Source organism: Ambystoma mexicanum, chromosome 6q (assembly GCF_040938575.1).
Source record: "Ambystoma mexicanum isolate Mex_15411 chromosome 6q, UKY_AmexF1_1, whole genome shotgun sequence".
Taxonomy (NCBI): domain Eukaryota; kingdom Metazoa; phylum Chordata; class Amphibia; order Caudata; family Ambystomatidae; genus Ambystoma; species Ambystoma mexicanum.
The window spans coordinates 353,557,475-353,575,672 of NC_090937.1; the positions used below are offsets into that span (position 1 = coordinate 353,557,475).

At 43.3% G+C, this 18,198-nt stretch overlaps 1 protein-coding gene across 1 annotated transcript in view; it reads right to left on the minus strand.

The window, feature by feature from the left end:
* The window catches only part of LOC138516035 (protein NipSnap homolog 3A-like), a 178,656-nt gene that overhangs the window by 122,658 nt on the left and 37,800 nt on the right, over positions 1 to 18,198 (minus strand). Inside the window, exon 2 of the mRNA XM_069630842.1 lies at positions 2,855 to 3,062. Coding sequence (XP_069486943.1) covers positions 2,855 to 3,062 — 208 coding nt within the window. The remainder of the gene's footprint in view (positions 1 to 2,854; positions 3,063 to 18,198) is intronic.

Consider the following 18,198-nt stretch of genomic DNA (forward strand, 5'->3'; position numbering starts at 1 on the left):
TAATGAGTCAGGAGTAAGGCTCGGACACAGAGACACTGTAGTGGTGGTTATACATTTTTATTAAAGCAAAAGCAGGGTTGGAGAAAGATCTATATCGCACTAATACTATGAGGGGTTTCCCAGCCTCAACAAAACTAAAGGATGTCAGTGTCAGAATGTCCAAAATTACAAAGAGTTCTCCATCCTGTGTCCAAAATCTATCCTGACCTTTACACGCTAAACCTAAGAAAAAGTCAAAGGGAAAAGGTCTTTCAACTGGCCACCTGTAGTCTCTACAAAGCCCACCGTTCTCCAAGGGAGGGCTTTTCTTTCTCCTATGGAGGTCATCAACCACTTCCTTGGTTGCAAACAAAATAGCTACCAAATTCTTGTTCTTTCCACAACGTGATTTTCCCCAGTTTTTGTTTAATCACCAGTCTCCACTTCACGTGCCATCTCTCTTTGTTAAATCTTTCAAAGGGACTTCCTTCGCCTAGTCCTTTTACACTTAAGGGTTCTTCCTCTTTCTCTTGTGCTGTTTAACGCATTTTTATTTCTCTACAACACTTTTCCTCATACACTTGTTCAGAGCATGAGGTGTATCTTCCTTCCCATGTACCTCATACAATAAAGGGTTCCTCTCCTTTTACAATAAGGCTCCCCAAGGTTTCACAGCTCTCAGCACAATGGGAGAAGTTCTTTTTTCTGCTTCTCTTCAGTTCTCTACCACAGTTCTTTTCCTTCGCAAAAGGCAACTTTCCAATGAAGGGGGAATGGTGCCCTTCCCCTAGCATCACACACTAAGGGTTCTCCCTCACCTCTTGAATTACTCCACAGTGTACAGATCTTTTGCAATTCACAGTTCTTCCACAACTTTTCCACTCAGGGGGTATATGGCTCCCTTACCCTAGCTTTCACACAATTAAAATGCGGGTCTCCAGACTCACATTCACTATGGCCTGGATTGTCCTCCTACCAGAACTTCACAATATTTACACAGTCAGTTAGGCCTGGTTTACTCTCCTGCCAGGACTTTTCAACATAGGTAGGTCTCAAACGTGTACACTTAATAGCCTATTAGATGCTTTTCTTATCAGTTTGATTATAGAGCCTCGACCGTCTTGTTCGGTATTTTCATTACTTGTCAAAGGGCTTTCCGCCCGCCTCAACAGGGTCTTGAACCTTCCCTACAGTGCGTGGCATTCACCCTGAAATGCCCCGCTCTACCCCTCTGGGCTCATCAGTTTGTTTTGGCTGCTCCAGTGTTCATCGCGTCGTCCCGCAGTTGCTGTGGCTTGCTGGCGGCTCAGTGCAGAATTCCACCCCATCTCCTCTTCTCGCATGATCTGATGCGTCTCCTGACAGCCTGCCGTCACTCTCACTACAGCAGACCTCTGGCTTCCCAGCCTTGTCCGGATAACATTTCCAGCGCCGGACAGCACTCTGCTTGCTTTCCAACTTCTGACCAGCATTGCATGCAGTGGGTCCACTCTGCAGTGTCCCTCTCCCTGTGATCCTCTCCATTCACACAGCTGATGGGTATTTTTTAAACGTCCCGCTACTGTGTAGGTCACGCTAATGAATAGAACGCAGTGTAGGCCTCCCGTTTCTAGTAATCTTCATCACTCCAGTCTTCTTTCTCGTCTCAGTACTTTGGTATAACTTGTCAGAAGGAACCCTGATGTCAATATAAAATGGCTGGACGGGTTTGATACCACAACAGGCTATCTCAGTACTTTGGTGTAATTTGCCAGGAAGAACCCTAATGTCAGTATAAGATGGCTGAACGGGTTCAATACCACAGTAAGCTACAACAGTCTGTGAATCTAGTGGGGAGTTAATATCCAGAATGGAAAGGTGGGTGCCACGTTTCTTGTGACTCACCACTCTCCGTCTCATGAGGGTCCTCTCTCCCCACATGATCCAACCTCAGGCATCCACCCCAGGGTTGGGATAAACTAAGCGGCTGCCCTTCCCATGCCATTTCGGAAGAGAGTTCCCCCATGGTAGAAGTGACGATACTGTTAGATTCATCACAGTATGTGATACTGCCGACCATCTTTCCACTTCCCCAATGATTTGTAATGGGAGAAGGCAAGTCTATCTAGCAAGTGGCAGGGATAGGAGAAAGTGCCTGTGATACAGTGGCGCGACACAATTGAGAGAAAGGACATGACTTTGGAGAGTGTGAAAGGACACAACTGGAGGCACCCCCGTGCAAAACAGAGAAAGGATTGACCCCAGGCCTGTAAGAGTGAAAGGGCTGTGAGGACAGCGAAGACCTTACAAATAAATGTGATGAAAACCGGGTATGGGATGGGCTTTACAGTGAACACCGGAGTGGGACATGTGTACGTAGACACGTACCATTGTAATAGTACCCGTTGTAACAAGAGTTTTATCTCACTCCACCCAGTGACCAAAGCTTTTATTTGTCCTGTGCAAATACTTGAGTTCCCTCCAGCTGCTAGAGTGACCATCCCAAAGGCTTAGAGGAAGGCAGTGCTAGAATATCAGAGTACTTGTAGTTACAAACCCTACATTGCTTGCCAAGAATACTGTAGAGAACTTCTTTGCATTTGGCCTTTGAACTGATTCAGCAGATACTGTGGGTCATGTCTGGTGCACTTGCCAACACCAAAAAATAGTCTTTAAATACATGTGCACATGGGGTCGTTTTTAGGGTCATAGGTCTTTTCCGGTATGTTCAATAAAAGTATGTACATCTATCAATCTATCTTTAACAAACGTTTACAACACCTTGACTGGGACAGTAGTACATAAGCATTAAAGGTAAGCATGCTCCAATGCTTTTATGCAGCACATCCAAGACAGCATGGCTGGATCATACCAATGAAAGACTTCAGGAACGTACCATATGTCCAGATGTGGAAGACCTTGTTCAGACCACCCATCTCCACTGTCCAGAAGCCAACCATGTCCGAATGAGCTGTTCGCAGATGTATACGGTCAGCAAGTAGTTTCATGCACTCGTTCATCTTTGCTGGTTTAACGTCGTATGTACGCAGTTCATAGAATCTGCCATGATCCTGCTGGGGTGCGGATGCAAAGGATGCACATGCCTGAGGAAGAAATATGTAAAAGGACTCAAATAGGAGACAAAGAATCAAAAGTCCTTCACTCAAACATCAGCTGACAGAATCCAATTACCATTCTCCCTGATGGCCCTTGCATTGAACACCCACATTTGGGTGCACAGGCTGGCATGTGTTTAGGTCTTCCACATGGGTTGCAGCGCTTTAACGGGTGACTAGACGTAATGGAGAAAACAGGGGACTGATGCTGATTAAAACAAATAGGCTGAAAGATAACAAACACCATCAAGTTAGGGAGTTCAATGGATGCTTGACATGAAGCACACCTGCAAAAGAGTGACTTCCGCCAGGCTCTCTGAACCACTCTTTCTTCCAGTGACCTACTTTAGGGCTCCCCTCCCTCTCAATATCTCGTCACCCGGGTAGCAAGACCCCAAATTAAAGCGTAGACAGCGAGTACTTGTCACAAAGTAAGCTCCTGGTACAGGTAGGACTAGGACTCCTGCCTTACCTCATGGTACTTGCCTAGGTCCAGCGAAGGAGAGACACAGGCCAAGCAGTGGCACTAGGCACTGCTACATTATTGTGTGTGTGTGTGTGTTGCATCCATTCAGGGCCGGTGCTACCACTAGGCCACCCAGGTGCTCGCCTGTGGCAAACTCGGCAAGGGGCGCAAGTGTATGAAGCAAGGGTCAGTCCTGCACTTGCCTCCAAAGTTGCACTGGGTTGATAAATACATTCGCTGTGTGGAGTTTGTTTTCACAAATGTCCTTGCAGGTATTCTTGCAGTGGCATAACAATGAATGGGAAGTTAGAGGGGCTTGGTTTGGGGGGGCAAGCAAGGGCATATTGTGCCCCTGCACTACTCAGCACAATGATGAGAAGCAGGCCTTTTCAATTCTTTGATCAGGCTGCCCTCCTGTGAGCCTAGGGATGAGGGGTAAAGGAGGAGGAAATGTGTAGTGGAGAAAAACGGCAGAAACAAACAGAAAGTGAACAAAGGGTTTAAGCGTGATTGAGATAGGAAGGATTTTCGTATGCCTAGAGAATGAGGAGAGAGAGCACATTGGTGGAGAATAGAAGGAGGGGAGGTTGTCAAGAAAAGGAATATGTGACAGTGGAGAGGAAGACCGTGCAGAAGAATGCAACAGAAAGGAAGAGTGCACGGAAAAAGGGTGAGGCTAGCTTCCGAGTGGTCCCATATAATTTGTCTCAAGCCAGGCTTTTTAGCCAACAGCAAGAACTTTGCATTCTGGCACATGTGGTCCTATAGTTTGTGCAAGCCTCTATTTTGGAATGGAAAAATGAAAACAAAACTCCCAACTGAAAATTGCTATTGGCTGAAATTATTTCTCTGACAGAAGGTATTACACACAACATTGGGGGCTTAGCAGCTATATGAGTGGGACAGAAGGGAGAAAATGGGGATGAGAGGGAGGGTGTGCGGGTGAAGGTTAAGGGGGGGAAGTGAAGTAAAGGCTAACGGGAGGACAAGAAAAAGGGTGCTGTTGTGGAAAAGAGCAGGTGTATGTAGGAAATGGGGAAGGAGGGAGAAGCGCTGTTTCGAGGCAGATGAGGCAGAGAGGAAGTACTGCATTCTGTTGGATAAGGAGAGGATTATAAAATGTACTGTCCTCTGCAGAACAGTCCTTGCTTAGTAAGGGCTTATCTTTTGTCCCTGTCTGTAAGGCAAATGCCTTCCAGACTGAAATTGAAATGAGAAACTTTTTCCGCATCATTAGACTTAAGTACTTCTTCCATGATAAAGAACCCAATCAGAAGATCGATGACAATCGATCTGGAAAAAAGCCACCCTCCACCTTTATACCAGTACAATTGATGGTATCAGCAGAAATTTTGGCCTTTGAGAATAGAATCCTACGAGATGTAAAACTTCTCTGTGAACAAAAAAATTACCATAAAGACAATCTGTCTAAAGTAGAGCGGACTGCTCTCAGAAACCTTGAAAATAACACTCTTTTTGTCATAAAACCGGCCGACAAAGGTGGGGGAATTGTTCTGTGGGACTCCAATTTATATAAATTGGAAGTGGAAAAACAGCTGCTCGATACATCGATTTATAAACAAATACCCACTGATCCTAACAAAGATATCATGGAGGAGATAATAAGCCTGATGACACATGCCTCAGATGAGGGATGGATCAATGATGACAAAAGGATGTTTCTCATCAATAGACAGTCTGTTATTCCAGCTTTTTATTGCCTCTCAAAAGTCCAGAAAGATCCTAACACACCTCCTAGTCGCCCAATTGTTTCGGCTATTGGTTCATTGCTTGAACCACTGTCGGTCTATGCAGATGTCTTCCTCAGGCCTTTTGTCAATAGGATACAGTCATTCGTACAGGACTCTACCGCCATGATAAAAATTCTAAATGAACTTACCATAGAATCACGAGACATTTTCGTCACACTTGATGTGACGTCTCTCTATACTAATATACCACAAACCAAATGTATAGAGGTTATGCTGAATCTCCTAGAAACACGTGAGGATAAACACCCGCCTTCAGCATTTATTGCAGAATGCATCTATTTAGCTCTAACCAGAAATGTCTTCATACGCATTGGTGTTTTTTTCCAACAGCTCCATGGCACATGTATGGGGGCTACGTTTGCCCCCGACTTGGCCAATCTGCACATGGACCACCAATGTTTATGCCCTTGACAATCATACCGGGAAAATATAAAAGCCTGGTACCGCTACATCGATGATATGTTTGTGATGTGGCATGGCACTAATAAGGAGTTGAGTGCTTTCAATACATGGCTCAATGCAAGAGACGTCTCCATAAAATTTACATGTGAATCCAACAGTGAAAGAATTGCCTTTTTGGATCTTTTGGTCTATCGTAGGCCTGACAACAAGGTGGGAACCAGCCAGTACAAAAAACCTACTCAAAAGAATACGTTATTACAATTCAATAGTTACCACCCACAAGCATCGAGAGAGAACTTACCCTTTGGTCAGTTCCTCCGTATTCAACGTAACTGCACTGATGAAGCAGATTTCAAAAATCAGAGTCAGGTATTAAAACAAAGTCTGAAGGCTAGGGGATACCCACCCCACATCATTAGAAGATCATAAAAAAGGCATCAAATATCTCGAGAGCTGAGTGTTTATCTAACAAACAAAAAATCACTTGTGTGTCTACTTTTACTCCCATTAGCAATAATCTAAGAAAAACGATACTAGCTAATTGGAAATCGATTAACACTGAAGACTTCAACATTCCACCTCCTCGTTTTGCCTTCAAGTGGCAAACTAATATCGGAGATAAATTAGTTCATACCTATCCACGGCCAAAGATAAGTGAAAATACTCAGCTCACACGCTGGCATTTACCACCAGTGATAGGACACTTTAAGTGTGGAAAATGCACCATGTGCCAGTTCACCAACAATCTCAAAACCATTGACTTGAAAGGAAGAATGTGGAAGCTAAATGCATTCAGCAATTGTGCCACCAAGTGGGTCATTTATTGCATTAAATGCCCTTGTGGGCTTTTTTACATTGGCAAGACCAAACGGCCAGTACGGACCAGAATTGGTGAACATCGATGTTGTATTAGAAATAGCACTGCAGATAAACCGCTTGTGGAACACTACAAGAAAGCCAAACACTCACACGATGACATCTTTTGGTGTGTGTTACAAAAAATTGACAATCATCCCCGCGGTGGCGACCGCGATCTAAAATTACGAAGACTGGAACAAAAGTGGATATATAATTTGGACTCAGTAAAACATGGTCTGAATCTATCTGTGGCCTTTTTTTACGTAAATAATCATCTAGCCCCATTACAGCACTGAGAAAAACATATATGACACATTTTGATTCTGTCCAATTTGATATAGATCCACATACCTCTCAGTTTTCTGAGAATATATCTGTGTCTGAGGCACGAATAGCTCCAGCGCTTATATTAACACACGCATCTGTCTCTAAAATATCTAATGCTAATTCCATATATTGCATTAGATAGCTGCCTTGAACTTCTCAAGATGGCGGCCTAAAAAAGACACTGTGATTGTTGGGCTGAGGGGCTAGTCTCGCTAACATCATGTGATCATTTATACAGCGCAAGCGCTGCCCGTGACGTTGAGCGTTTTTACAACAACAACATCTTCCGAATTCTCCTTGCGCAGCGGTATTCTGTAGCAACTACACATCCCAGAGTGCTGATAGGAAAAGAAACAAAATAGTAAGTGATTCAATAGTCGTGAATCTTTCACTCGCGCCTGTGCGGAATGATACTAATTTCGTCCGTGCTTTTGGGCGTCTCTTTTCTTTCTTTTTTCAGCGTGCCATTCACGTATGCTGGCTCCCCGCGAACCACACTGAAAAGTGTTTGTCTGAGAGAGTTATCCACAGATGAGCAACAGGGGTTGCACTAGCTAGGCTGCATGATACAACTAATTGCCTTCTTGCCCAATAAATACGCAGTTCTGCAGATTTCACTACACCAATTTAACACGTCTATGTGCTTTGTCATCTACATTTAGACTTTGAAAGAAAACTTTTTTGAAAATACGGTCCTTTTTAAGAAACATTGTGACACTCATCGATTGATGAATGAATATATGACTCAATAAGAAGCCAGAAAGGTATGTTTCGAGTCTCTACGCTACTCTCTCAATATAAATAATATGCAGATAACAATCGATATCTATAAAAGAAGATTGCATGTATAGTAGTAGAAATACTTAGGTTACTCATTCAAAAAGGTTAAAATATAAGACCTAATGAAATTGTAAGATATAAACCTAAATGATAGCGAAAGCAGAAACTAGCAGCACTGTACAAACTAGCAAAATACCGAAAAATGCAATAAATCATATGATGGCCACCTAAATAGTTTGAGAGGTTGAAAATATGGCCTCACCCACTCTATGACAAAAGATACTGTGAATAATGATAGGCTCAAGCTTGTACATACTGATATATATGTGTCTGTTTTTATAGATTTTGAAAGACAACTCTACAATAGTACTTGTAAAACGTGGCATCCTCCAAGATGAGGGTTTTAATGTGTCCTGAGGAAAGCCTTACACACACGACCAACCAGTTCAAGAACGAGGGACAGTCGTGGTGCAAACTAAATATTAAGGCTGGAAACAGATCTACTTACGTCGACACAACTTAGATGGGGGCTGTACATTGAAGCAAACATGAATGGGCCATTCTAAAGTCATCCATGTGTTACTAACATCACTCACTCTACAATGCACCTTTCGAATGAACGCAAGAATTTAAATTGCTGATTAATTGTCTTTTTTTAGAATATGTTTTATGTTGTTGAGATTTGCAAATGTGCCCTAATGGTCTGTTTTATGATTTATGATAAAATAATAAACATATGATCTATTTTTTGTGAAATCTGAGCCTTCCATCTCTTTATATTTGTTAAAAGAAAGATGGTTCTACAGGTAGATGTGGATTGAAACCTAGTTCTGTCACCTCCGGTGTGGACATCGAAAGGGAGTTTGTTGGGTTCTTTTCCATGTTCATTATAAAAAATGGCATTCTGGCATGCAGCTCTGCAAAATAGGAAAAACAAGCAGGGGTAGAATAGCAGCTCTAAACCAGATAATTTAATTGCAAGAACTGCACAGCACAACTGAAAGAAATGCCACGAATGCTGTAATTGGGAATTTTACATTTGGAACTGGCTTCCAACTGCTTCACTTAGTCTGAATTGGTGCTGCGGAAAGATGACCAGTGGTATTCAAACTGTGGGTCGCGACCCCCTAGGGGTCCGCGGGTGCATCCCAGGGGGGCCCTGAGAGCTCAGCATGAAAAAAGTTTTTTTTTTTTTTTTTTTTTTTTTTTTTCTTTTTAGATTGGAAGAAATGGGCAGGGGTGGCCCACATGGGCGGGCTGAAGCATGAAACTGTCTCAGGCAACAATGAAAAAGTGGCCCACAGTTGTAAATGGATATTCATTCCTTTCGTCACAGACGGCCTCATTACTACTATGGCGGACCAGTAACAACGGTGCTGGCAAGCTACCGGCACCGTTGCTACCGTTCCGCCATAGTAAGAGTTGTGCTCGTGGGTGCTTGACAGCCCCCGCCAGGTCTGACCTCAGCTCGTCGGATGCACCGGCACCGTTATTAACGGTGCCGGTGCATCCGAGCTCCCCCTTCCCATTTGAGCCATATGGGGCTCAAATGGGAATGGGGATCTACCGGCACCTTCGAAAGGGCAATTATCATGTCCGCCTAACTCGGCATGACCTAGTAATTGCCCATTCGCGGGTGCCAGACCCGGATGCAACTCCAGTGGCAGCCGTGCCGGTTTTACCGGCACAGCTACCGCCAGAGTAGTTATGAAGCCCACTGTTTCAATAGTACCCAAAGGGGTGCTTTGTGTTAAAATGTAAGTAAATTGTGATATATTCAGCAACAATGGTCAACATTACTAACTGCATAGTGGCCCCTCACCCATTATGGAGGAGCTAAGGAGCCAGCCCAGTGAAACAGTGAGCACTCCCTCAGCTGCTTTATCCAGCTAATGGAGTGCTCCTGGGCTGGCTGAACTGTCAAAGGGAAACACTGTTTCCCTTTGACAGTTCAGTTTAGTTCCCCAGCCGCACATGCTCACTGAGCCATGCAAGTGCTGGGGCGTTTTGCTTTGCCAGCATTGCATAGCTCATTGGAAATGCTGGCTGGGGCACTGCATGTCTGTATGTCCGAGGGGGAGCTCCTGCGCCTCCTCGCACATACGGACAGAGCAGCTGGAGCAGCACCCACACACAGGCCAATGCAGAAGGTACGTTTATGTTCATTGTTTTTATTTAAACATGTGTATGGATGCGTTATGAGTGAGTGTATGGTGATGGATGCTCATGTGAATGATAGAGTGATTGCTGTATGAATGTGCAGCGCCTTGCATATACACATAATCATGTTCATTGTGTTAGGACCAGTGGGGCCCAGGGGACAGGGATGGTATCTTTTTACCGGACATCTATCATTCAAAACCCTCTGCCTTGTCCACAAGGCTTTCTGGGGCCTCGGTCCAAAATACCTTCAGCTATTCCTCCGCAAATACCTCCCCTCTCGAGCTCTTCACTCCTCTACCTCCAACTCCCTCAGGGTCAGTCGTTTATCAAAGAAACGAGCTGGGGGTAGATCTCCGTCTTCGGCTGGGGCCTCCCTCTGGAACAGCGCCCTGCCACTCTAAAACTTGAGGAGAACCATCTTTCTTCCTGCACTTATCAGACCTACCCTGTCTGCTGCCTTAAACGTAGCACTTGCAAATTGCTGGCTGCACTACCACTGTTTGTTGCCTTTATTATTTATTTATTGTTATTTATCTGTTTCTCCTCTGCTTCGCACTTTCCACTTCTCCCCCCTTCCATGCACTTTTCCCCTCACACTTGCGCGTTCTCAATGTCACTGGGCCTAGTAAGATCGCTGTTTTATTCTCCTCTGTTCCCCTCCCTTGCCTTGTCACGCTCTGAAACACTTGTGTACGAGCGCGATAGAAATAAAATATCAATGCCTGCCCCCTGGACTCCCAGCAACAATTGCAAACTGTTTGGCTATTTACCCATTTTTTGTTAAAATTATGCTCTACAATGCAACATTTTAACCTATTATTTAAAAAAAAATTCACAGGGGGAAACCCCCCCGAACCTCCCCTTAATGCCCCTCCACTTAAAAAAGATTCACCAGCCGCCACTGGCCCTCAGACTGTGTTGGGAACGGGATGGGGGAACCGAGGGACTATGGTGGGAGCACAATGGGCGGGAACCATGGGATAGTGATGGGAGCAGAGTGGGGAGAGCCCTGGGTGTGTGATGGGGTGGGGAGAGACCAGCGACTGGGTAGGAGTGGGATGAGGGAGCCCAGCGACTTTGATGGGAGCAGGTGACGGCGCGCAATATATACTGTCCATTTGGCATTTCTGGGGGGTCCCGACCTGCCCAAATTTTGCTCAGGGGGGCCCTGGCCAAAAAGGTTTGAAGACCACTGTGATAGACTGTCCCTCGAACTATTTAGATATTAAAGGGAGAAATAAGATACAGTCCTCAGATGCAAACAGACTATAGAGGGTGTGGTGGCACTGTAGACTACAAAAAGGAGTGATGTGTGCAATGCAAACCGATTTTGCAAAGACTGTGTAATAACAGTGATGCATTTTCCACAGTGATTCTTGACACTGGATGTGCTTTACACGTTACTATGTTCATTTCCGAATAATAATCTAACAGGCCCAAGATTCTTTATTGAGAAGCTCTTCCAGGTAAAGGGTGGGTCTAAGGGGCTGGGAGAGGCCTGGGAGGCAGCACTTCAGCATGCCTACCTCAAAAAAATGAGATGTTTGATGATCTCGCTACAAGCCCTTTCCCCCATTACTCCAGAGGGATCATATACAGCTCTCTCTTAAGATTTTGCAACAAAGATGGGAGAAATCCGGAAACTGGAATTCTCGGATGAGTGCTTCATTGCAGCTTGAACAAGTTAGGACAAGAATGTGTTCTGCAATGCTGTTCTCTGTGCTGCGCCTGTTCTACTTCGGAGGTCATCTTGCTCTGTTGCCCAGGATATGTTTTTCAAATTGGAGGGGGGGGGCTTCATCTGCTGCTGCCCATACCGCATATTCCTGGGTTTCCTTTGTAGGGTTGCACTGCTACTGTACCTACATCGTATTCTGCAGTGCGTGTAAGGGAGGAGTACATGGTTGCTGCCTGTACTCCACCTCTGTGGCTATTTAGCCTGTGGGGTGATTTTGCATTGCTGCAGACTGTTCTCTGCCTATTCTGTTCATGCGAGAGAAGTCTGGGATGCACCACTTTGGCAGGGGAAGGACGCTGACACTGTGCCTGGCTTGCAGTGCATTTTCTGTGCATGAGGGAAACATGCACTGCCGCTACCTGTGCTGTGCCTTTTCGTTGTGAGAAGCCTCTCCTTTAAGCGAGTAATGTTTTACTGCTAATGCATATGCTGCATTTTGAGTGAGTGAAACCTTCCCTGCTGCTGCTGCTGTATCTGCTTAGTGTGGTAAGGAAGGGTACAGTAAAGGCCCGATTTTAAGCCTGGTGGATTTTGTGTCTAGCACTAGCCCAGCTACAGCGCAGTCGTGCAAATGAGGAAGGGCCCCTTTAAAAATGTGGTGCTGGAGTCAGTAGCTGCCCGTTAGATAGAAGTAAGCGTTCATGGTCAAATATATGGGGCCTGCTTCACAGACTGTTTTCCAATGGGACTTTGCCATTATGAAACGCTTCTGTGAAATAGGCCCACAGCGTGGCCAGGAGATATCGTCAGGTACACAGTATCCATTCCCATGCACTCATTTACACCCAGAGATGATGTGAAAACGTCATGGAAACACGCAACACATGCATTTTCATTTGTTTGATGCAACTAGATATTTAAGATTCCCAAAATAGTAGCACTCTGTACGCAGACAGGGAAATGCCAGTGCTACATGTCACAACGCTTCCGCCGCCCCAGAATGGAGTTGCTGTAGCCCTTCAAAGGAGTTACGACACTATTTGTGACTTGACTTAAAGTGAGGCGTGATAAGTGCAAGCACCATTGTGATGGTTGCTAAAATGCTCTGGGCATAGCTAACATCCGAGCGGGCGGGCAGCCAGAAATCCACAAAGTTACTGGTGGTAGAAGGTGAATACCTCCAGTAAGAGAGAACGTAAAATTCTCTGCAGCAGCTGCTTTTCCAGTCGCCTGCTGTGCAAGGACAGGAGAGGAAGAGGGACTCAGCCGCCGCACACAATGCATCGCCTTGTGGTAACAGCATGCCTGTTATTTATTGCATATTTGCTCTCGCGATATGTTCACTGTTTCTAATTCTGATGGCTTATTTGAGAACCTGCCTGACTGAGACGTTGCATATTAGAATGCGTGTTATAGCAAGATAATTAAAAACATACAGTAGGTCGGTGCGTTTCACATGGCACGTGCAGCTTGGCAAAGCATGTGAAGTTGTTGGATGCTTTTTGAGCATGATGGTGAACTACTCTAAACCTGCCCATGTGGTACATTATCCGTGTCTAAGGAAGCCAGTCAGCAACCCATGATGCTACACCTATTCTTTCTATGTAAGTGAAACTAGTTCTGTCGTTATGGGCCTCATTCCGAGTGCGGCGGAAAAGGGTTAACGGCACCGTTAACCCCCTACCGCCGCATTCCGAGGTCCCTTTGCGGGTCCCACTAGGGCCGGCTGGTTTTACCAGCCGCCCTTAGCGCGACCCGTTAAGGGACCAGGGAGATAACGGGCCCGCTATTTGCTGGCCCGTTCTTAGCTCCCTCCCCATTCCCATTGAGCCCTATGGGGGCTGGAATGGGAATGGGGAATGGTTTTCGGAATGGGGACTTACCGGGTCCGCAAAGGTCGGAATGTCCCGGTAAGTCCCCATTCCGACACCACGGACCCGTACACGGGTTTGGAGGCAGCCATGGTGCTAGTCGCACCTTGGCTGCCTCCAAACTCGTAATGACCCCCATTGTTGGACTGAGTCTGCGCTAAGGTAGCTTACCAGCTGCTGTCCTTGCAATGCATGTCTGTGTGTGCTTTAGGCCGTGTGCTTGCACTTTCCAGGCATTTTTCAGTAGAGAAGGGTGGTGGATGGAGGGTGTTGCCAAACCGTCATTTTCTACTCCTGTTCCACAAGGTCAATTAACTCCACACTCCACCTGTCCATCCAGGCATCCATCTCACAATCCTGCAAAATCTGGTTGACTTTATTTTTTAGTTTTGTAGATTTCAATTACGTTTTAAGATATAAAAAAACAAATAATGCATAACATTAGATCATAGTTTGGCAAGATATACTTCGAATGCCATATGAAATAAACATTCATAATGCACCTTATTCAATTAACATGAACAGTGAAAAAAACATGAATAGGTTAGATCTCCATTATTCATTGAGAAGGAGATCAACTAACCAATGCATTAATACAGGGTTAAGCCTGCAATCTTGTATGATCTAAATCTATTAAACTATGGGATGGACAGACAAACATGGGGCTAGACAAAGCCAACACGACCGAACACGACACACAAGGAAGAAGGGAAGGAATTAATGGTACAATGAATTTAACACAGAAGGGCCGGGGCAGGCTTGTCAAGGGAAAAGGAGATCATATATGGTACATAATAATCTGATAAACATTTATGAGGCATGAGCCGTCATATTGTGAAAGGTTAATTAGTAAAGTACATCCATTTAGCATCATATTCAGAAATTAGGTTGAGACGGGGGACCATATAATGTTCCAGTCTCTGAATATGACAAATATTTTTCCACCAACCCCTAACAGTTAAGCTTTGCGATGATTTCCAATTGTCTGTAGTTAGTTTAATAGCAATGGTTTTGAAGAGGTCAAATAAAAGAGGGGGGGTCATTAATAACCATACCACAAGCAATACTTCCCAACAGAATATCTGTGAGAGATAAAGGGAGATGCATATTAAATATCTTTTCTAATAAGGCCCAAACTTTCTGGCAAAATTAGTGCACATAAGGACATTCATAGAACATATGAACATAGGACCCACAATCATTTCCACATGACCAACAGCCACCATTGGAGCCATATGGAGTCTTGAGAAGTTTGATTGGGGTTATGAAGGCTCCGTGCATGAAAAAGAATACGAGTTATGTTTGCTGCATGAGATATGCATTTGATTCTAGGCCATAATTTGCGCCAGATAATATTATCAAACTTAGCGCCACAGTCATTCCCCCAATGGGATTCAACAGGCCATCTGAGATCACATGGTATAACACTTCCCAGCATCCTATGAAAATGTGTGGCTTTAACATCGGAAGCTGCGGCCAGAGTCAATATTCTAACAGGATCGGGGATTAATACGTTGTTAGTAAAGTGATCAAATGCATCAAGGCAACCATTAACCATTTTATTATAGAAAATATATTCCGATGGAGGAATATTGAAATAATTTCTGAGATCATGAAAGGATTTCCATCTGGTTCCCTGATAAATTTGGTAAATAAACCTAATTACCTTATTTTGCCAGTGCTTCCGATGTAGCGGCCAACCTTTAAAAGTGGTATCCTTTTTATGAAAAAGCCCTGGAGGGGGCATTGACCTTGGGGAACAGAAACGTTCTTCGAGCACATCTATAGGCTTTGATAGGACTGCTGAGTTTAGAGCATGTGGAACTAAATATTTAAACAAAATAAAAATATGAATAGGGGAAATTATGTATTTCTCCAAAGAGTACCAGACAGAGAAATCCAGATTAGCACCTGAGGCATACCAAGAGCGAGTTTGTTTGAGAATGAATGCCTCATGATAATGCCTAAAATCTGGGAATCTAACTCTGACTTCTTCGTAAGGAGCTTGAAGTTTACTTATAGCAATTCTTTTACTTTTCCCTTTCCCCAAATAAAACCTAACAAGATTGAATTGACCGATTTAAAAAGGTAGAAGGAAGGGGGACCTGTAGCATTTGCAAATAGTAAAAAATAATAGACGAAAGCATCATTTTGATTGTTCCTAGCTGCCCCCACCAGGACAAGTACAAAGGAGACCCAAGGGATGTTGATTGACTATTTCTATGTAGGAGGGCGTCTGTGTTTAGTTTCACAGAGCCGCATACTGAGGGGGGAAAAAAATAAGTCCCAAATATTTTAATGAGCTATGACACCATTTATAACCATAAGCGTCAATTTCATGTTTGAAGCAAAAAGCGTTTAAGGGTGGAATCTCAGATTTTTCTTTATTAAGTTTATACCCGGAAACCAAGGAAAAGGAGTCTAATACCGCAAGTAAATTTAGGAGGTGATCTTTAGGGTTTTTTTCAGGAGAATGAGAATATCATCTACATAGGCAGCTATCTTGGATTTGAATTTACCACATCCTATACTCGGGATATTTGTATCATTTCTAATACATTCAATTAGTGATTCAAGAGATCAGATGTATAATATTGGGGATAAAGGACAGCCCTGCCTTATACTCGTCCTAAGAGGGGAAAAATGCTGATGATTGTCATTTGATATAAATAGAGGATTTAGGATCCGAGTATAATAGTTTAACAAGGGACACACAACCATCATCACAACCATGCCAGCGTAAGGCCCTAAAGAGATAGTCCCAACTGATACGATCAAAGGCCTTTTTTTTGCAATTGCTGCTTAATCATGTCTGTCTGTTTTCGTCCACAAGGTGTATGATATCAAATAGCAATCTTGCATTGGAAGAAATATTCCTTCCTTTCACATATCCTACTTGGTCAGATGTTATTAGTTTTGGTAGGAGAGATTCAATTCTGTTTGCCAAAACTTTGGCAAAGATTTTGCATTCTACATTAATTAAATAGGTCTAGAATTCTTTGGGAGTCTGAATCTTTTTGAGCTTTCAGGAGCAGAATTTATAATGCTTCGGTGAATGTTTGAGGCGAGAAATGCCTGTTACTAAAACAAGAAAACAACGCCTCCAGTTTAGGGGAATTCAAAGAGAGTGGTTAAAGAATTCGATGGATAAACCATCTGGACCAGAGGCCTGGCCTGTTCGTAAATTAGAAACTACACAAGTTATCTCATGGATATTGATATGAGCATCCAGGCCTTTAAGATTGGCGCCAGAATATGAATCCCTTTTGATGTTCTGGAAAAAAGAATCCAAATCGGTTGAAGTATTTGTTTCGGGGGGTATAAATTAGTATGCAATGTTTGGAATGCATGCAGGTTGTAATCATATTTAGTGACAGTAACGCCATACACGTTTTTAATGTGTTAGATAAAAGTGTTCGCTTTTCGGGCTTTGAGATATGACGCAAGAGCTTTGTTCGCTTTATTGGAGGTTTGATAAATATTAGATTTATATTTAGTATAGTACCAGATGCCAATTCAGTTAGTTTTTTATCAATTTGAATTCGCAAAGACAACACCTCATGATGTCCTGTTTGAGAGGGTGATAAATAGTACTGTTTCTCAGCTTTATTAAGTGAATTAAATAATGTATCTAGCGCCTTTTTATATTCCTTTTTCTTTTTTGTTCACGTAAACTATGACATCTCCTCTAAAGGCAGCCTTAAAAGCATACCAGTTATTAGGCGCTGACGTATCATCATCCTTATTATCCCGGAAAAACTGCTGCGTAAAACTGGTAACTGGCAGCGAAGTGTTTGTCTTTTAATAATATATTATTGAATCATCTGGTGGGGTGTTTTGGAATATCAAGGAAATCGAAAGTGGTTATAACAGGGGCATGGTCAGAGATAATAATATTATGAATTTGGGAGTCGATAATTGTACCCGACAAGGATTTAGCAGCACAAATATAATCAAGACGTAAGAGGGTGTCATGTGAGAGAGAATGGAAGGTATATCCAGCATGCGTAAGGTGAGAGGGCCTCCATGTATCTATCGGGCCTAATTCAGCTATTCCACGAATTAATGAGTCATGAGATTTGGATCGTTTAAAAATGCATCTATGCCTTCTTTCGAGAAATGGGTCAAGAACATTATTAAAATAACCACAAACAATAAGGTTGGTAAGATTAGACTGTAATACATTTCTTTGGAAGGTATCCCAAAATCCTGGGTCAGGGGCGGGTGGTCCATGAATGTTCATAATGAATATTATATCGGGTCCAATTTGCTGTTTTACCCAAACACATCTTCCTTCATTATCCATGCTCTGATCAAGTAATTTATAGGGAACATTTTTGTTAATTAATATCGCAACACCATTTTTTTCCCCAGGGCAGGGCTAGAGATGACCTCTTGAACCCAAAATTATTAATTTTCATGGATTCCGTTAAGGACAAATGCGTCTCTTGAATGCAGGCAACAGAGGGATTACATTTCTTAAGATACGCAATAACTTCATATCGCTTGATTGGGTTATTAATACCTTTAACATTCCATGAGACACAATGAACACCCATCATAATAACTCAAAAGCAATTAATAAGGCGTATAAACATTATAGAAATCAAATTGAGCAACACATTATGAAAAAGAGCCAATTCAGAGATCTATACCTTTGCGATTATAAATAAGTGCACCATGACGGGACGGTAGAACATATGGGGTAGACACAAAAAGAAGGGTAAGGAGAAGTAAAAACGTGACATTAATATAATAGAGTTAAGAGGAATATTTAGGATAGAAGGAGTCTGAGTGAAGAGATAAA